The 21,723-nt window shown below is 31.7% G+C and overlaps 1 protein-coding gene across 1 annotated transcript in view; it reads left to right on the forward strand.

Annotated features, from left to right (window-relative positions):
- Positions 1–21,723, forward strand: part of LOC143046857 (uncharacterized) — a 240,632-nt gene that overhangs the window by 72,550 nt on the left and 146,359 nt on the right. The window contains exons 34-59 of the mRNA XM_076219918.1: positions 409–572; positions 1,260–1,844; positions 2,607–2,749; positions 3,095–3,236; positions 3,949–4,200; positions 4,731–4,773; positions 5,168–5,319; positions 5,880–5,968; positions 7,930–7,975; positions 8,120–8,368; positions 9,154–9,208; positions 9,545–9,714; positions 10,095–10,670; positions 10,873–11,052; positions 11,512–11,724; positions 12,871–12,916; positions 13,425–13,582; positions 14,110–14,283; positions 15,720–15,926; positions 16,177–16,219; positions 17,611–17,771; positions 18,248–18,424; positions 19,095–19,304; positions 19,779–19,821; positions 20,517–20,686; positions 20,944–21,114. Coding sequence (XP_076076033.1) covers positions 409–572; positions 1,260–1,844; positions 2,607–2,749; positions 3,095–3,236; positions 3,949–4,200; positions 4,731–4,773; positions 5,168–5,319; positions 5,880–5,968; positions 7,930–7,975; positions 8,120–8,368; positions 9,154–9,208; positions 9,545–9,714; positions 10,095–10,670; positions 10,873–11,052; positions 11,512–11,724; positions 12,871–12,916; positions 13,425–13,582; positions 14,110–14,283; positions 15,720–15,926; positions 16,177–16,219; positions 17,611–17,771; positions 18,248–18,424; positions 19,095–19,304; positions 19,779–19,821; positions 20,517–20,686; positions 20,944–21,114 — 4,619 coding nt within the window. The remainder of the gene's footprint in view (positions 1–408; positions 573–1,259; positions 1,845–2,606; positions 2,750–3,094; positions 3,237–3,948; positions 4,201–4,730; positions 4,774–5,167; positions 5,320–5,879; positions 5,969–7,929; positions 7,976–8,119; positions 8,369–9,153; positions 9,209–9,544; positions 9,715–10,094; positions 10,671–10,872; positions 11,053–11,511; positions 11,725–12,870; positions 12,917–13,424; positions 13,583–14,109; positions 14,284–15,719; positions 15,927–16,176; positions 16,220–17,610; positions 17,772–18,247; positions 18,425–19,094; positions 19,305–19,778; positions 19,822–20,516; positions 20,687–20,943; positions 21,115–21,723) is intronic.

Below are 21,723 nucleotides of genomic sequence, written 5' to 3' on the forward strand. Positions count from 1 at the left end.
ATATCCCATGAGTGAAAATATTGAAAGAAAACATTACTTGATACAGTGTTCTTTGAAAGCCATTTAGGTCAAGATGGCTATTGGAGTAAGGCTTTAAACTATCAAGTAGTCATTGCATGCCCCTGATCTTCTAAAAATCTTTCTAGGTAGTTATATTTCAACATGTTTGGAATCTTTCTGAATCTCTTTACTTTCTTGACTTACCTGTATCAGTACAAAAAGTTTAGCCCATCTTACCAAAGTTGATATTTTGGCGCAATCCAATTCTTCTTGGTCTGATTTTCTGTACTTTGGCCAGTAAAAAAAAAGCAGAATTTCATAAAAATTAGTATAGTTTTGTTGTAGAAGTATATGCTGTCAAATGATAATGGGCATGCATGATAATGCTTTATAAAAATACATTTTTAGGTATGACATACAAAAGACAGATATTGGACTCATTGCTTCAGTTGGTGTAGGATTTTGTGATAGTTCAGATACTAGTAACTGTGTGGCTTTCATCAGTCTCCTAGCAAATGCTGTATTGCCATTACCAATATGTAAAACTGATGGTACTATTACATGGCCTCAAGGTATTGTATAAAGTCAATTAGAAGATAACTGTATTGTATTTTAAGCTCAGGCGGCATCAATTGGGGATTTGATGGCCACAAATTAAGTTTACTGGCGACGAGTTAGTGGAAACAGTAAACGGGTATTTGCGACCATCAAATCCCCAATTGATGCCGTTGGAGCTTAAAATACAATATTGTTATCTCCATTCTAATGAAACTGATAGAAAACAACGTTAAAACATGTTTTTAATGTCTGTCATATGCTGTCTGTGCTTGTGCGTACATCCCATAGCATCAATTGTCAATTGATGCCATGTAAATAAGTGACGTTATCCAATCAAAATGTACATTACAAACGTTGTTGCATTAGAATGTTAAGTTATTACCATATGTGTTTTTTGAAGTGGTATTTTATCCTTGCTTTAAATGAAGGAAATGAAGGTTAAACTTTGTCATATCATGGTTTTTGTTTTGCCAAATTGTTCTGACTAGATGTTCGCTGCATTTTCAGATCAGATATAGTGCATGCTTTTATTTTAAATATTATGTACATGCAACTTGTGCATGTATGTTGTCTGCATTTAAAGCTTGTTGAATTGGTTAAGAAAAATTAAATTAAGATTTTCTTCATTTGAAAATAATTAGAATGTAATTATACAAACTCAGTCTTGCGGAATCTTCATTATCATTTCAATTTTGTTTCAGATTGTAAGACCGTTATTCCTGTAGATGTTATTTTTGTTATTGATGAATCTGGCAGTGTTGGAGAAGATCATTTCAGAGATTCAATGAATGCCTTGGTCAATGCTGTTGAAAAACTAGCTATTGCTGAGAACTATGTCAGAGTTGGTGTCAGTTTATTTGCTGGAGCAGGAACGTCTCGACCATTGTTACATCTGAACTCTGAGTATGATAAAGAGGCTGTCAAACAAGTTCTAAGTGAGGCAGTCTATCAGAAAGGTTCACACACAGAAATAGGGGATGCCTTCCAGTATGTCTGTGATGAAATGTTTATACAGGGGAAAGGTGACCGATCTGATTCTCAGAACTATCTAATTCTATTAACTGATGGTAAATCTAATTCTGGTGCAGATCCTGTCAAAGTTCAGGCTGCAGCATGTAAAACTAAAGGCATAAGAATTGTTACTGTAGGGATTGGATCAAACACAGATGAAGATTTACTTAAAGAAGTTGCCTATTCTGTGCCTAATTATTATCTATCAACTGATTATGATAAACTACCAGAAACTTTGCCTTATCTGGTTATACAAACCATGGATTGTAGTACAGGTATCTCATGTTTAACCATTAGATTTTAATGTCCCTTGCTGTAGTGGAGGGGGGAGCTAAGGCAGGGCATTAAGTTTTACCTTTGTCCGTCTGTACATCCGTACATTCGTATGTAAGTCCTTAAGTTGGTTTTAGTTTGCCTCAACCAAATGTTATAAAATTATTAATATAAGTCCACAACACACAAGTCAAGTTTGAATTTTGGTGGCGTCACATTAACTGTTCTAGAGTTATGCCCCTGTTCAAATGGAGAAATTGCAGATTTTGGTTTCTGTTCTTTAACTTATGTTTGCCTCAACCAAATGTTATGTAACTTATACACTTATTACCACAAAACTTTGTGTAGCGTCATTTTTATCAGTCTTCAGTAATGTCCCTTTATAACTTTATATAATATGCAAGTTGAGGCATCACCGGTGTCCATCAATGGACACATTCTCCATTTATTTATTGATTATTGAAGGTATCATGGTAAATTATTTAGTTGATACATACAAGGTTCCATGTTGAAGGTTGTACTTTGACCTATGACGGTTTAATTTTTACAAATTATGACTTGGATGGAGAGTTGTCTCGTTGTCACTCATACCACATCTTCTTATATCTACATATAAACTATAATTGCGGGTGTAAAAACTAGTTCAAAATTGTCTATTTAGTTTAAATATTTTGAAAGACATGCATAATGGCAAATTATTTAAACACAAATTGCAGTTGCAGTTTTAAAAGTTCTAAATATTAATCAGACAATATATATTTCAGAGTGGGTTTTGAATTTTGAGTACAAAGACTATTTTGATCTAGATGCCATTAAGTCTAGAATTGAAAAGGCAGCAAAGAAAAAGTTACTGGAAGCTGTGGATAAATTACAAGATGAATTGCTAAAGGCACTTGGCCTTCCAGAGGTACATTTATAGTTTATACTTCATACACAGATTATACGTTGTATTAAGATGATTAATTATTTTTGTAATAAAATGAAATTGTTTACCACTACATTTTGCTTTTATAGGGCTAAACATTATTCTGTAAAAATAGGTATTGTAATTTTTAAAGTTGAAAGAATTAAGGAAATGCACTAGAATAATTCCGAAAATGAAATGCATATTATTTAAATAATATTGTATCTGCTCAAGAATCATAATACGTAAACTAGATAAAAAAAATTTGAGAGGATTGATTTTAGTTTAGGAACAATAAAATGATGGTTGATACTTCTTCCAGATTTACTCATTAAATTTTAATTTCAGGACTTCTTACAAAGCACTGGACCATGTGTGAGACCAGACAAAATGAAATTATCTCAACTTAAAAAGGAGTTGGAGAATAGAGGACTGAGTACAACTGGTTCCAATGAAGATCTGGTATCCAGATTACAAACTGATGATGGACGTAAGTAAAGTGTATACCACATAGTATATCTGTTTACGATCAAGGCCCCTCCATCTCCCTGAGAAGATTAAGGCAGAATTTCTGATTCATGATATGATGAGTTCCATTAGTTACAGTTGTAACTGGCTGCATTCAACCAAAAGCCCATAACAGTAATCATGTGTAAATGTACAAAATGTAAATTACCAATTGAGGCTTGCAACTCATACTGATAGTCAAAAGTGAAAATATTTAGTGAAACTTTTAATGCTCTTAATCAACTTGATAGTTATAAACTTGGTATAGATGGAATTATACTGTTTAAGACTGGGTGCATCTAACTCTGAAGCAGATTTACAAATATCAAGGTTTCAAAATAATGATGAATGTAGGAAAAGTTTAATAGTAATAACATTTGTAGTTGAATTAAGTCAATAAGTCAAGGATGTATTTAGTGAATATGTATATAAATATATGCATGTACTTAAAACTTCAGATGACAATAAAATTCCTTAAATATTGTGATGAAGTAACATTATCTCGAAAAAATTATTTGCTGCAGATGTTTTATTCAAACAAGCTTCTCTCCAATCAAAAATTTTAGACCCATAAAATGAAGGTATTGTTTTAAGAAATGTCAGTTCACTGTTTTTCTGTTTGACCATGTAGAATTAACCACCAGTAGTTATATGTATCTGAAATATCTATATTTTCAATGTTTTTATGTTTTCAGGATGTGAAACATTTGGCACCACCTTGAATTTACCAGAAATTACCAATCCATGGTTGAAAGATCATCTGTACTACTCTATATCTAACGACTGCCTGAGATTGGATGTCTGTGTCGACATATCTTTTACAATTGGTTTTTTTAATTATTCAAAATCCTTCAATGCTTTCCTTGAACTAGATTTCTGCAAGTTTGTGCTAAATTATGGAATTGAGTCACAAACAAAGTCAGTTATTCTTCTCAGTTACAAATGGGGTGAGTTATAAGTCTGAAATAAAAAGTAATTTATTTAGCAACATTATGTTCAAAAGCATCTACTTTTATAACTTTGTTTAATATATAGATAAAGGAAGTAACATAGGTATTATCATACCATGCAACTTATAGACATCACTTTTTCAGTACCTGTGACACTTGATCAGAGATTTTGTGACAATTGACCTATCAGCATCATAAAAAATCACTTTTACTTCATTTTTCTGAAATAGGAACAAGCAAAAGTTTGTAAAGAAAATCACACATAAAATTCTTATTTTGTTTCAATGAAATAAAAAATGACTGTGAAAGTATTTTTATTCTGATTTGGTACTCATTAAACAAGGTAAAGTTTTTGTTCCATAAATATGAAAGAAACATTAGAACTATTATTTATGGATGTACATGTAATTTTGCCTAAAAATTATCCAACTATATCTCACACTACACTAGTACCATATAGTATCATATATACTTGGTGAGTGTTACATGCATCTTTTTTTTTATCTATATTATATTGTTTTTACTAGGTAAACTAGAGACACTGACAGTTACAAAGGATTTTAAAGTTCTGTAAGTTTGATAACACTGTTTTTTGAATTTCTGTTTATTAATGCTAAATTGATTAATTTTGATTTTATATATACTGTGGATTCATTAATATTCATTGGCTACTAATTTTCGTGGATTTCGTGGGTACAGGCAACCTGTGAATTTAAATGTTCAACCAATTACATATTTTCTAAAGGAATGCATGTAGTCGTTGCCAAAACAACAAAATTAAATATCCACGAAAATGCAAGTTTTTCTCTAGATTTTCCAAGAATATCATGAAATGATGCAAGATTCAATGATGAAATAAAAATCCTTTTGATGCCACTTATTAAAAAAATATAAATGTATACTCCCTTGCCTCGGCTTTCATTATTTGAAAAATTTACAAAAGTTTGTTAACTCTTTTTTGCAGTCTCTCCATTGATAAAGACACAGACAAGAAAGTATTTAAGCTAGATTTTGGTTTGAGAATATGTTTTGAGGGTGACTGTGTGATTGACGAGATGTATCTAGAGGACCATGAAATACCTATTCCTATTTGTAATGAAAATTTCACATTCTCAGGTAGGTGAATGTTTACAGTCATAGTTTACACTGAGATAATTGCCAAATTTTGAACTTTATTATCAATATATATTTCTAAAACAGAGAAGCAAATATAAGTTAATGAAAAACCCAATGATAAAAAATAGAAGACTGTTAGACAATGTCAGATTTTTTATCTGTTAAATTATATATTTGGCCATTCATGGTCTTTTGACTTCGAAACTTTTGCACAGTTTACATGTTAAAGAATGTAATTAGATCAGTTTCTTTGAATGTTTTACATAGTTTAGATGATGAAGTATTGTCATTTTAGTTTCAACCTTTGCATCATACCGTTGAAATTACATAAAGACAAGACATTTCTTTATGTCAACAGTATATTGTGTATATTTGTGCAACTACAGAGTATAGATAGAAACTGTAAAAATGATCAGCAGGACACAAAAGTCAATATTCATGTTATGCAAAATTGTCAGGAGAGTGATAAAGACTCCTTTGAGCCTTTTTTATTTATTATATATATAATTCCATACAGGTACTATTAGTCTTTAACTGTCATAATAACAATTATTTTTCAGGTGAAACTATCCTTGAATTGGTACAGTCTATAGGAGGTAAAATGACAGAAGATGCTTTTGATTTGGTTTTGAAATATCTTGGACTGGATGTAAGTATAATAGATTTCATATATTATATATATTCAGTTTAGATAGTTTAAATATAAATGATCTTTTTTCATGGATCATGATTAATGAAGATAGCAGATTTTTATCTATTTTATGTGCATACCTGGATATAGGCCTGCAACTAAGAAAATCAGAAAATTAGTTAAATACTCTAAAATATATCAAAATTATCTCCCCTTGACCACTGATCCTTTCTTCATGCATTTGAATTTCAATTATTATTTTATGTTTCTTTAATCACTCTGTAATGTTTATGTCATGTTGTAATTAATGTTATGCTCTTAATGGGCCCTTTAATTTGGAAAATAAAAATATTGTATTGTATTGTATTGTATTCATGTATAAATCAGTACTATTTGCTTTATTTTTCATTCAGTGATCTGGAAGGTTTTTTTCCCTATGGGCCCAGGGCCCCTCAAAAATAAATTCAATGGGCCATTTTAAAAAATAATGGGCCATGTTGTCAAATGAGTGGACCATTTGAATTGACTTCTGTAAAAAAAAGTATCAGTATATTTTGGCAAAGATGTGTTGGTACTTACCTTTATGATTTTAAATAAAATCATGGATATTTTTCCTGTGATTTTGTAATTTCAATTTCAATGAATATACAATAACTTCTTCCAACCCGAAAACAATATTTAAGTTAACCTTTATTTACAATGTTTAAACTGGTACTGTTGCCTTGTTCATGTTCATGGTTTTTTTTTTGTACATTAAATTTTGGTCTTCATCGACATCATACTGATTCCAGATGTTCCGTATCAGAGGACATTTCAGGCATTTCCTCTGCACTTCTTGTATTATTATAACTTCATCACAGTGACAAGAATAACAGTATAGAGTACCATTAATTCATAGACCAAAACAACAAATTGCTGAAGTCATGTTTACAAAATGTCAAAACGAGTCAAAGACCAAAAAATGGGCGGTGTTGGGATGGGGATTGTTCTTGTGGTGGGTTAATATTGTAAAGGACACATCTCCATTAATCCTTAGGGAGTACATATGGATTTGCAGTCAATCAAGGGGTGCGTCTATACCGGCGGAATCTCGATGTACATACATACAAGCCGGACAGTTATGCGTCTTTTATGGAGACAAAAACTACATTCTTAAAAAGTCTTTGGGGTTCTTCGAAATAACAGCAAGCTAAACTAAATGAGATTATTATTAGAGTTAAATCTCGTCACTCTGTACTAGCCAAATTTCACAAATTTAAAGTTGTATATAAAAAAAATATATCTTGAATGATGGTTTTAATTACATTTTTCAGGTTATCAGTTAGATCGCATGTTTCTATTATTACAATAGGAAAACACCCGAGATGTTAAACCGCATGGTTCTATTATCACAGGGAAACACCCGAGACGTCCCAAAAATATATAGGTGCTCCTATTATTGGAGGGACATTACACAGTTGTGTACACACACATGGCGGCACGGAACACAATCGGAAATCCATTTGACGATATCTAAGTGTTTCGAAACGAAGTGAAAAATATCGTGCGCCACGTTGGCGCTTACATTTGTCACTGTATGCGCCATTTCTTGTCAATATGTGCTATAGGCGCAGGGCACAAGTCCTTCCCGATCACTGTTCATTTAATCTTTTTATGCCCTTGCAACTAAAAGTTGAGCGGAATATTGATTTACCCCCTTCTGTCTGTCTGTCTTATAGGGGTTTTCCAGATAACTCCTCCTACAGTTTGAATGCAAGGAGAATTTAACTTTGCTGTCTGTTTGTACATTTATTGAAGTATATGCTTGTATAGGAGGTGCATAGCTTTTCCAGATAATTCCTCCTACAGTCAACCATAGACCTATGTGCTCTCATGCTCAACTTGTGTTTTTTAGAATAACACTTTGCATCTACAAATTAAAAAAGTACCATATCAAATTGTGCATTGACTCTTTTGAAAATTTTCTCTATATTTTGCAGAAACATTTTCAAACTGGACCATGTAATGTTCAAGATGGACCAAAAGGTAATTTACAAATATTTAGAGAGGCCAATATTAAAGAACTCCTACATGAACAAAACTATATTTTTAAGAATCGATAGAATTATACTTGCACTCATGACATTGTTAATATGTAATGTTTTTATTTTATTATTACATATATTTCAGATTGTCCTGTAACTATTAACCCACAGAAGTACCTACCAGCCAGTATCAGGACAATGTTAACATGTGAGATGACAGATAACTGTTTTGGTTTGGATTGCTGTATAGACTTATCATTCCAACTACCGCTGGGAGATAAGACGGTAACCTACCATATACCATTCTGGTTCAAGTTTGAACCATGTGACTTTAAGGTTGATGTCAGATTTGGTGGATATACATACAAAAAAGTTCTTCTAGATTACAATTGGGGTAAAATTATATTCAATTATATACAGTGGAAAGGTTATGTGGCTATATTACATTTACCTTGTTTGTCAAATTTAAATAGATAGATCCATTTATCCAACAAATATTTCGTCAGGTACTACTGAACAAAATGATTTCATACTTGAACAGGAGCTTGACAGTGATAAGTTGTAATGTGGGAGTGCTTTCCTCATCTATCAGACACCGTCCAATACTTTGAATTACAAGTGGTAATATACTTAGCATGTCAAAGTGTGCAAAATCTAACTTATGCTACTTCCATAAACTTTTCTCTCTGCCTTTGCAGATTGTTTAGCTATGCATTTTTGAAATATTTCAAAGATAGCATCTGAAAAAGAGTCAATTGGACCTGTCAGAGTGGAATCTTGGGCTTAACATTCTGTTCATGCTATATTGTAGGTGAGAAGAGTGTTCTCTCTAACATTCTGTTCATGCTATATTGTAGGTGAGAAGAATGCTCTCTCTAACATTCTGTTCATACTATATTGTAGGTGAGAAGAATGCTCTCTCTAACATTCTGTTCATACTATATTGTAGGTGAGAAGAATGCTCTCTCTAACATTCTGTTCATGTTATATTGTAGGTGAGAAGAGTGTTCTCTCTAACATTCTGTTCATGTTATATTGTAGGTGAGAAGAGTGTTCTCTCTAACATTCTGTTCATGCTATATTGTAGGTGAGAAGAGTGTTCTCTCTAACATTCTGTTCATGCTATATTGTAGGTGAGAAGAGTGTTCTTTCTAACATTCTGTTCATGCTATATTGTAGGTGAGAAGAGTGTTCTTTCTATTGGAAATGGTGACCCAGCACCTGTTTCTATTGAGTAAGTTTTCCAATGTGTTGGTTCTATTCTTGAATAAATTGGGTATACTTACTTTTTTAATGCTTCTTTAAAACTAAAACCATATATGAGTTAGACACTTTCAACCTTGGTCAATTCATTTAAAAATTAATTTAGAGTTATTTAATATTAATTACTCAGGTGAAAATACTGTTTTTCTTTATTACTTATTTATAAAATATCTGTAACTTCAAGATTGAGCACAAACAATTACAATATGTGAAACTTTCCAACAAAATGACAAAATGTGTAAAGCAAATGATAAGTAAAAGATCACAAGAATGAATTAAATGGGCAATGTATTAAATCATTTTAAAGGTATATTATTGACAAAATGGAAGACAGTCAGGGCTTTATCATAGATGCCAAGATCATTATCTGTTTTCCTATTGATGGTGAATTGTTCTGTGCACCTGATGGAGGAATTCATATCTTAAAACAGCAAAAGTTACCAGTGTGTTCTCAAGAGTTTTATGACTGGATAAAAGGTAAAATTAACTACCGTTAGTTTAACCTGAAACCTTAAATACCTTTAATCGAGTTTTGCATCTTTTAAATTTGACATAAAAAACTTGGTACGTTTCAACATAGGCTTTAAGAAATAAAATCATTTATTTTAAATGTTTTAAACCAGTAATAGTTTTTTTTGAAACTGCAAAAGCATGTACAAAGAACAATCCACATAGAATGTTACATGAAAAAACATCACTTTCAAAACAGATTAATAAAAATATAAACAAAAACAAATGTATTAATCAAATATTAATTACATTTATTATCAGTGATCAAAAATATTACTATTACCTGGAGTAGAAATATGCACCTCTTTTTGCCATTTAATCTTGTATATTTTTTTTGATACATTTAGATTGTACTGCTGTTACCCCAGCTGATGTCATATTTGTCTTGGACGAGTCTGGAAGTGTTGGACAGGATCAGTTCACTTTGTCCCTAGAAGCTATATCAGAGACCACAGACAAACTGGCCATTGGTGAAAATCTGATCCGTGTTGGAATGTCTATGTTTGGAGGGACTGGTACCTCTAGAACAGGGTTTGATTTGGATACCAGCTATGACAAACCTGTAATAAGTCAGAATATACTCCAGACAGCCTATAATAAACAAGGTTATACAGATATTGGTGATGCTTTAAGGTATGCATGTGAAGACATGTTTGTTTCCAGTAAGGGAAACAGAGGAGATGTAAAGAACTATGTCGTGTTGATGACCGATGGTCAGTCTAACAGAGGGGTCACTCAAACAGGAGTGAATACCTGTAGAAATAATGGTGTCACAATCATAGCTGTAGGGATAGGGGATGGTATTAGCAGGACGGAGTTGTTATCTGTTGTACAGGATCCTAATCATTTCATCAATACAACTTACGCTGAGCTGTATGAAACTCTACCAGACATTGTTACAAAATCTATAGACTGTAGTGCAGGTAGGTCAAAGTTTGAACAAAGAAAGATCAATAATTTGCAAAGAATTTTGAAAGATAATTAAGATTATTTCTGAGAAATATTTTTCTACCAGTTTTATATGTGTATTAAAGTAAATGTTTGTAAAACTTATTTAAAAACATATTGTGTAAATTGTTAGGTATCATCAAAGAACACAATCATATTATTTTTTTTCTATTTCAGATATTTCATCTTTCATTTCTAATTGGTTACAACAAGCTGGTATGGAAGTTTTGGATGGAGTGAAAGAAGGTGGAAAACAACTGATACTAAAAAGACTTGGACTGTATGAATTTTTCAGTGGACCCACTTGTGACAAGGAGAGAAAACCCTTCACTCCAAATGTTGGGGGATGGAATAATGGTAATTTAAGTTTGATAAGATAATTAGAAGGCACCAAAAAGACATCCCCTGTTACATAAATCTCTTCAAAATAAGGAAATGTGGGTGTTTGTCAATGAATTACAAAACAGCAATCAAGCTTCATGGAACATTCAATAGATTGTTTAATCTGGCTAATTGATATGTCCATATACAAAACTTTTTTCATAGTCAGTTCTTTAATCATATATCTTAGTCTTTATCTATGGATGTTTTATCCTCCCCTCCCACAACCTCAAAACAAAGAAGAAATAAAAATAAAAAAGTTTGCATATGTAAAGGAAACTTACCATGATGACATGTCGTACAGTCTTTGTCCATTACACAATCTTTCCTTATGATAAATTAAAAATCTGGGTCAAAAACATACTTTTTAAATGTTGAAACTTGAAAACTTCAAAATCGTGACAGATCCATTTCGTGATTATTTTTATATTGCAGAGTGTCCATTAGGAACATTAGGAATGCCAGAACTACCAGGCAACATGGCTTGCCATTTTAAGGACACATGCACTGGGATCGAATGCTGTATAGAAATTCCTGGTCTAGGTCTAACCTTACATCCATTTATCATCATAGATCCATGTGAATATACCTTAAACTATGGTCTCAACACAATTAATGAAACTATCCAGCTTATTAATTATGAATGGGGTATGTATTATTATGCCCCATCTACGATAGTAGAGGGGCATTATGTTTTCTGGTCTGTGCGTCCGTTCGTCCGTCCGTTCGTTCGTCCGTCTGTCCCGCTTCAGGTTAAAGTTTTTGGTCAAGGTAGTTTTTGATGAAGCTGAAGTCCGATCAACTTCAAACTTAGTACACATGTTCCTTATGATATGATCTTTCTAATTTTACAGCCAAATTAAACTTTTGACCCCAATTTCACGGTCCACTAAACATAGAAAATGAAAGTGTGATTTTCAGGTTAAAGTTTTTGGTCAAGGTAGTTTCTGATGAAGCTGATCAAGTCCAATCAACTTGAAACTTAGTACACATGTTCCTTATGATATGATCTTTCTAATTTTAGTCAAGTTAAATTGTTGACCCCAATTTCACGGTCCACTGAACATAGAAAATGAAAGTGTGAGTTTCAGGTTAAAGTTTTTGGTCAAGGTAGTTTTTGATGAAGTTGAAGTCCAATCAACTTGAAACTTAGTACACATGAGATTTTTTACCCAATTTCACGGTCCATTGAACATGTAAAATAATAGTGCGAGTGGGGCATCCGTGTACTTTGGACACATTCTTGTCTTTTATCAATTATGAATATTAAGGTTATAATGATATTTTATATTTTGATATTTTTTAGTATTTTATTACTCTGCTGTATCTAAGAGGTTTTTCTCTTTGAGAATACCACATCGACCAACAATTTTTTTCAAGTCTCAGTTTGAACTAATTTTTTAAACAAATACAAAAATGAAATATATCAATCTTTCTATTGAGATAATATTACAACAAATTCAGTTATGTTTAAAGTTGATGTGCAGCATGTTGGTTTAGTTACGTTTGTGGCTACCAAATTTCTTTGATTGAAGAAAAAAAATATTTTAATGGACCATTTCGGTGTTTGCCAAAGTCTGCATACAAACAAGCCTTTAAAAAATGTGAACTTTGCTGAACATTTAAATTTGTGGTTCACCCACACAATCCACAAACAAATTGTAAAAAACCTACATTATCATAATAGTGTTGAATGAATTATCTGGGTAGATATGCACTATCGTTCAATGAATATTAATGCATGAAATATAGCATATAAAATCAGATATAAAATGATGAGTTTAATAATTTTAGGAAAAACAGAAAAGATCAACCTTGCTGGTGGTGTTATACAATTACAGTAAGTGACATCTTAATAGATCATATGATATCAATATTTAACTTTATATTCCAGGGGTAATTATTCATTTCATATAAAAATAAAGATTATATCAGTCCACCCTGCCAGTTAAGATATTTATTTACTCAAGATCTAGATCTGTAAGTAAGACTTGACAGGCATTTTAAATTTTGAAAATTTCAATTTTTGAACATTGCTTTATTTTATAATCAATAGTGTATGCTTCTGTCACTTGAATGATTTATTAAATAAAAACCTGTGAACATGAAACTACAGATTACAAATTTGTTCATATTGTTTAAATCCAAATTTTTGTCAAACTGGTCAAAACCATCTTTAATTCATTCAGTCATAAAATCACTTATTATTACATGGCAGTTTTCATATAAAACATATAATCAATCCTAGGTTATGATATCAGCCTGAGACCCAAAAGCCTGAGAGTTTATTTAGACCTATGTTATTTATGCACTTTGATGATTAGTTTTGATGTGAATGTTTTCTTTAGACTAGTCATTAAGAAGCCTGCTGGATTGAAAAAGTTTATAGTGTACCTGTCAGCCAAAGCTTGCTTTGAAAAAAGATGTGTTCCTGATGTCAAGATATTTGATGGAACAGAGATTCCCCAACCTATCTGTGATTTGTATGCTGATTATAGTTTTAAAGGTATGAATGATACCTTGTTAAATTTTTTATTTTGTCTGAAAAGTACTTAAAAACCTGAGTCTAGTATAATCATCACATTCTATAAGTTTTACGAAAGAGACAAGACCTTCAGTCAACTGAGTCTTCATTGTTTTCCAATTTGTTATTCTTATTATAAATTACAGTCTCCTATGGACATATTATAATATACCCCTCTCAATCCATTTTCTGTCTGTGAATTGTAAACAGTTCACATATTACTCCAAATATAATTTATAGGGTTTCTTGTAAACTTTCTTTAATATAACAGACAATCTTTTTAGACAATGAATCAACTAGGAAAAATAGAATAGTGAAAAAATTCTATGGCAAATCTATTACAAATCTGATGTTATCTATTACAACAGAATAAACTAACTGGGATTGAAGAAGATTAACACCAGTGCATTTAGTGTATCAAAACTTCTAAACATCACAATTACACCGTCATGATAGTTGAGAACTGATTATCTCAAATCAATTGGTTTCATTAACTTTATATTCTTCAGAGTTTTCATTGTCTGAATGGGCAGACCGTGTGGGAACAGATATAAAGAGTCAGTTGAAGACTGAGTTCCGTACACTTCTACTGGAACAGCTAGGACTCGATGTAATGTTGAAAAACCCATCATGTAACAGAAGTGATGATATGTATAGCCCAGCTGTCAATGGTTGGAATAATGGTGAGTTATAATTATGAGATTTGTTTATGTTGATGTATTTAAAAAAAGATATAGTCAATAATACTATAACTTTCCTTCTATGAAATTCTGTACTCAGAGGAGAATAAAAAAGTAAGTCATTGTAGGGTTCTCCAAAATGGATTTATAGTTCTGCAGGAGAACCAAGATTATAGCAGCCTTAAATGTGTTATTAATCAGTCAATGAGGGATGCTGATTTTGTAAGTATAATGTTAAGGACTCTTTGCTGTAACATGGTGAGATAATTTTAATTTTTAGCTCAACTGATGCGAAGGACCAAGTGAGCTTTTCTCATCACTTGCCATTTGTCGTCCATTGGCATCAGTCGTTATAGTCTGTCATAGTTAACTTTTACAAAATTCTTCTCTGAAACTACTGAGACAAATTTTACCAAACTTGGCCATGATGATCATTAGGGTATCTAGCTTTAAAAATGTGTCCAATGACCCTGCCTGCCAACCAACATGGCCAATGACATGGCTAAAAATGGAACATAGGGGTTAAATACAGTTTTTACTTTTATCTCTGAAACTTAAGCATTTAGAGCAAATCTGACAGGTTAAAAATGTTCATCAGGATTGATAGTCATCTTTTTATATTAAAAAGTTTAGACTAATCAGAAAACCTGTTGTTAGGATGCTGCCCCTGGGTTGGTAATTTGAAGGAAATTTTGTAGTTTTTGGTTATTATCTTGAATATAATTATAGATAGAGATAAACTGTTAACAGCAATAGCACTGTGTAGAACGCCACATGCGGGTTGTCGGCTATGTTTGACATGGGGTGGCAATTTTGAAGTACCAGATAGAGATCGATTTATAAGAAAATTTATTCTTTTTTATGACAAGCCTTTACCCCTTGCGACGCAAAATCTGACACCCCGAGCGACACTTTATATTTTGATGAATAACAGTTTTAAAACCAATTGATTTTAACTAAGAAACTGGTATTTGGTATAAGTCAATGAGAGGAATACAATTCTATATAAATGATACGGAGGGTAGCAGTGTAAAGTGTTTTTTATACCGAAATTTGCATATAAAGGCTCAAAATCTGCAACACAGAAAACTAGGGCGAGGTGTTCGAGAAAACTGAGCACTGAAAACGACTGCTTCTGCTTTCAGGAAATAGATTATGTTGCGGTTCCTTCCGTGCAATACATTATATGGTACTGAGATTTCTAAAAATTTTGATGCTTAAACTTACCTTGTTACTTTTTCGTCGCTTCAAAATTGCCACCCCATGTCAAACATAGCCGACACCCCACATGTGGCGTTCTACACGGTGAATAGTGTTCAGCTTTGTCAGGCCCGGTCTCCTGTTATATACCTGATTATTTTTTATAGATATTCAACAAAGCTCCACCCAATTTGTCAATTCCTGTCTCCTGTTAAATACCTCATAATTGTTATTTTCAGAATGTCCAGCAATGTCTCCTTCTGATTTGTCAGGCCCAGTCTCCTGTTATATTCCTGATTATTGTACTGGAATTGATTGCTGCCTTGACTTTGATTACCTGGATTTACACCTGAATTTCTACCTGTATATTGACACCTGTAATTATGTAATCAGAGGTGGAATAGAAAAATTTACCTTTGAATATCAGCTTCTGGACTACCAATGGGGTAAGTCTTGCTCTTTATAGTTGACTGACTAAATTTTTTTAACTTTAATATTGCAAGTAATTATCCTACTATAATATATTTTTTTTATTTCGGAATTCAGAGAGCACATTTTGCTCTACAGTGATTATAATGTACATGTCTGTCTGACAGAATTCTTCTGATTTTACCTTACTCACATGCATCATTGTTAATGTAAAGTTGTTGTTTTTTAGATTATATACTACTTTCTTTAACTTTTCTTTTAAAACAGGTGAAGTAAAGGAAGAAAAATTAGTAGAAATAATCAGAATAAAGTAAGTATTGTCAAAATTAAGATAGATATGTTTCACTTCCTTTTATTGATTTGTAATTGTTTATGGGCTTTCTGCATTATTAAAGATCTTTATTTTTTGTAAAAGAATGTGAGTACCATTTATAATGTCGTAGTTGCTGATTTAATGAAAACTTGTTTGGTAAATCAGACTTTGTTTTTTTGCTTCTTTTTGCAGTAATTCCTTTACAACTTCAATTTTATTACCTTTTTCATCTTAAATTTTGTTTTGAATTGATAAAATGATAGATGTTGACCACATAGTCTTTCTTAGCCAGGCTTTTACCTGTGTTGCAAAAGTTAAAAGATAAGTATCTGTTGTAGAATTATGCCCCTTTATGGTATAGAACCACTAATTTAGGCCCGGTCGGAAAGAACATACAAGAAAGTAGTACATATTTTAAACAAAGTAGTTCCTACGCATAGCTGTATCTTTATCAAAAGCGGGTATATTTGGTTAATTGTGGTATCAAATGAAAGCTTGGGGACTTGGGATCACTGTAGAACCCTTGTTGAAATATCTATTAAAATAATAAAGAAGTGTTTGAAATTTTGATAGAAGAGCACACTTGACCTATTGTTCAGATCAGATGTTCCTGTTGTTGTACTATCAAACTTCAGGGTACCAGTATGCTCTAATATGCAATTAAAGATATGTTGGTTTTTGTAGCACAAGTCAGGATAAGGTACAGTTTTGACATGAAATAACTGCCACAAAGTTTTTCATTAATGCACTAAAGTTTTAAAGTTTATCTCGTACAAATCTTATGAAACTCTATGCATAATTAGAAAAGTGAAAAAATAAAAATTAAATACAAAAATAAGGGGACATAAAAATATCCAATGATTATATCAGCAATGTTTGAAATTAATTCAAGCTCAGCAATTTTTAAAGGATTTATGGAAAATTGCATTGGAAGGGCTCTCAGGCCCTCATTTCTTGTAGGATTGTTATGAAATTTGTTTCAAATGTCGATATCAGTAATGTCGCGTAAATCAGTAACAATAAAATTTTAATACAATTATCTCCCTTTCAGATCTAATTTATATTGAACATTGCATTTCAAGCACTCTCTGACCTACCTTTCTTGACAGATTATTATTAAATTGATAATATCAGCAAGGTCTTGAATGTTTTGAATTGTAAGGTGAGATAAATTATTCTTATACAAGTTATGACCTTTGGAAATGCCTACAATTCTGGTAGGATATTTATGAAAAAGTTTAAAAGAACAAATAAAATATAGGGAGTAATTGCCCTTTGACATAAAAAATGTGTAACTGTTTGTGGACACTTTAATGTCTAATTAACGCTTGCAGTTTGAACATTCTACAATCATATTCATATGTCTTCTTTAAACCACATTATTGCAGGTATAAAATAGAAAGACTAGAAGAACAAAAGAAACTGATAATAGATGCTGAGTTGAAGATTTGTTTGGAGAAAGAAGACTGTAGTACTACAGTTAAACTATTTGATCAACAGCTCGTTTCACAACCTCTTTGCGACATGGAGATGACTGGGCAACTGTTAGGTATGATTATTTAGCAACTATCCTATATTAATTGTATCAAGATAGGTTTAATATACTGGGAATTAAGCAGGCCAAACATTTTTTTTCCCATTTTTTTTTAAATTAGGATACCAAGGTGTGGTTTTAATAGTTTTTAATGGGCAATTTTTTTCTGAATTGGACAATTTTGGGATAATTTGCTTGTTTGTATTCTTACCGCTTGGTATGAAAGCCTGAAAAGCTTATTTCTATGTCAATATTGCTCCAAACTAATTTCTCTTACACTCAAAAGGTCAATGTTTATATTATTGTTAAGATTTCAAAAAGTTAATACGGACTGTTAACCTATTTTTTGTTAAGTAATTTTAAAAGAAAAGAAGAGATGTTCATAGCATTAATATTAATAAATGGAGCTATGTAATAAATCAGAATGAAGCAGTGCCTTAACAACCCAGGACATTGAACTTAGAATTCATAGAATACCTTTTAACTTCCAGATATATCATTTACTGACTGGGTAAAGAAGACAGGAGAGAACATTGGCAATACACTAACCAGTGCTGTAGCTAATAAATTACTGGATGAATTAGGTCTTACTAAGTTCATGAACTCAGTTCCATGTGATAGATATGCTGGAATATTTGCTGACTCTGAAAATGGCTGGAATATTAAAGGTAGGATTCTTGTGGTATTTGAAGTTTGTACAAAGATTAGTAGATGTGAGTTCTGGAAAAAGATTGATTTTTGTTTTTTACTTAATTACTGTTTGCTAGCTTTTATCAATATGATTCCATAATATGCTATAAACCTCAGACTTACACACAATGCAGTGCATATATATTTAAGTGTATGTTCAGTGACATTTAAGTCTCAATGACCTATATTAACCCTTATCATACGTTACAAATAGTGTGAACCATAGGGTATATAACTACTGATAGTGTTTATTATTGAAATATGCATAGGCAACAACTATTTCCTGTTGCAGGTCCAGTTAAAGTAAAAAATCGATAAAAAATCTGCAAATTTCCGATTTTTGGTGCAAATGGTCTTCTTTAGACTGGTGTACCCCGATCAGTTTCACTCTGACCCAAGAACTGTTATGATAAATGATTTCACTGGGATCCACTCTGCATGCAAACTACAGTTGAATGCATCTATTAGCATCCCTCAGTCTCGGGTAGAAAAAAAGAATGAAAAAAACTCAAAATTGACACTTTTTGCACATGAGGACAAACTTTGGGGCAACTCTGAAAGACATTTTCCAGCCACAAATAGATAGGATTGGTCCTGATAAATAAAACTTTTTCCTTTTTCTTTATATTGGCCATATGTATTTTTCAGATTGTCCATTGGCAGTTAACCTTCCTCCTATAGAAACCTCAATGACTTGTTACATTCCAAGTTATTGTACAGGAATTAACTGTTGTATAGAGGTGGATCAGATCGGTAAAAGTTTTAATGTCTATGCTCTGTTGGATGGCTGCAACCACAGGCTCACTTTGGGTATTGAAAGAAGAAAAATTGATATTTCTCTGATAGATTATAACTTTGGTAAGAATTTTATTATAATACCATAAATGTAAAATTTATCTATATTGTGAAAATGGATAAATGAATTATTGCCATGTTTTACTTTAAAATTTGAGTGGTACTTAATATCAGATAAAAAGAACTAAGATTCATTATTTCTGAAGATTGAAATCATTTGATTTTGGGTTAATCTGTTTGTTTTTATATTTTTTAGAGATAATAAATAATCTTAAGTCATCCTTGAACTTGTTCCATCTAGCAGTAAAACCCACTCTGGACAGTGGTATCAGATTGACTGTGCAAGATATATACAGCTATGTAGAGTAGTAATATATATTGGGACATACAATCTTATGCCATATATGGAGAAGGTCATATTATAGAGTACTTTGAAACATGCTCTGACTTTAAAGTAGCAATTAATATTTCAATCCTTTATTACAGTCAAAATATATTACATTGATTACACTATTCATTGTTAATGTATATTTTTAGGTGAAACTCAAATTTTTACACTGATGGATATAATTTACCTGGAGTAAGTACACAAATAACTAGTGTTTTACATTTGTCATTTCAGGGCCATTTATAGCTGACTATGCAGTATAGGGTTTGCTTATTGTTGAAGGCCATATGGTGACCTATTAGTTGTTATTTTTTTTGTCGTTTGGTCTCTTGATGAGTTGTCTCATTGGCAATCATATCACATCTTCTTTTTAATGTAACTTTTATAACTAAAGTTTACCTAATGTATAGATGGATTATTAATGATAAAATCATCTTAGTGTTTAACTATAAATCACAGGAAGTGCAGCATCAGTAAGACTTCAATTTAACAGCACAATAAAACCTTAAAAGACATATATGATTATTGAACAATAGACAAGCATCTTCATCATATGTCCAGTTTTAGCTTAAACAGATTTAAGAGTCCTGACAAGTTGTGAATAAATTGAACAAATATTATTAAAGAGCTGCAATCAACATCTTATCCTACAAATGTCACTCTTATTGGAGTCACTTGATTTGTTTTTATGATTCAGTGAGTTAGTTGAATTTTAATTGTGAAGTCAGTTTCAATACATATATCACTTTTTAAGTTAACCAAGTGTCTGTGAACATTGCTGCTTTGCAAGTTTGGTACTTGTAGTTTGACTTTAGTTATAATTCAGCTATAAAAGATAACAGAGATGAGAATTTTTTTGCCTAAGGTTTGATAATTATGTTTTGTAGGTACTCAATACATGACTTAAAAGGCGAGAATAATTATATGCTAAATGGGAAAGTAAAAGTTTGTCTACAAAAAGGAGGAGGATCTTGCCTGTTTACAAAGACTCTGTTTGAAAATACTAAAATACAAAAGTTTGGATGTGACTGGTCGCACAGTGAATTTAAAATACCAGGTATAATTATATTCATCTTGAGCTTTTCTTCATGGCTTATTGGCTTAACAAAAAAAACTTATTTTACTATGTATACCTTAATTTTGATTCAAGTTTCTTTTTAAAATGATCTATGGAATAATTTGTGCCATGAATTCTCGATAAAAGTATTAAAACAAAAGTATAACTTGTTATAGGAATATATAAAAGTATATCCTCTTTGCATTGAATTGAGAAATAATTTTGTTATTATAACTTCATTATATGATATTTTTCAGATTTTTCTCTCCAGAAGTTTTCATTAGACAATAATATAGTTGATAATGCAGCAGGATTAGTACTGAACAAGTTATTGGAGGAATTAGGAATAGCATCAGAACTTAGGGATACACAATGTAGTAGATCACAGTCCCCCTATAGTCCTAGGGATTCAAATGGCTGGAACAAAGGTATTGAAATTTATTTATTTTTAAATTGTTTTCTACTCAGGAAATATGCACACACTGTAAATGTTGGGGCTATTTTGTAATAACCTTGGCATTCTTCTCTTTTGTCTGTCTACCATTTTGTCAGTTTGTCAAACAAATATTTCTGTCAAAAATCTTTCAGCCTGTTTGCTGATACTTTAACTTGGGGGGAGGGGGACAGTTTTGATCACTTTACAACACTATGTTTCAAAATTTTACCAATTGTTTTACCTTATAAAATTTGACCACAGGATGAGGTATGATTTGAGCAATTATTTGATGCTTAAAATTCCAAATATAGTTTAAGTAGTCGAGCCTATCAAAATTATGTGAATTTCATTGATAAATTGATTTAATCTGGACAGATATTTACAGTTACTTCACTTAACAAACATTCAGGTATTTTGAATTAGCAAATTAGGATTTTGCCAACTAAACAGTATAATTTTTCAACCAATTTTTTTACAGAACTATTTTAATCAGAACAAGACAAGTCAATTCAACATCTTTTTGAGATTTCATTAAACACACTTTTGCACGAAGGTTTCCATTCCAAAAATCTTGTATGAGTTAGAGAATTAGAAAAATCTG

Source organism: Mytilus galloprovincialis, chromosome 9 (assembly GCF_965363235.1).
Source record: "Mytilus galloprovincialis chromosome 9, xbMytGall1.hap1.1, whole genome shotgun sequence".
Classification (NCBI taxonomy): Eukaryota; Metazoa; Mollusca; class Bivalvia; order Mytilida; family Mytilidae; genus Mytilus; species Mytilus galloprovincialis.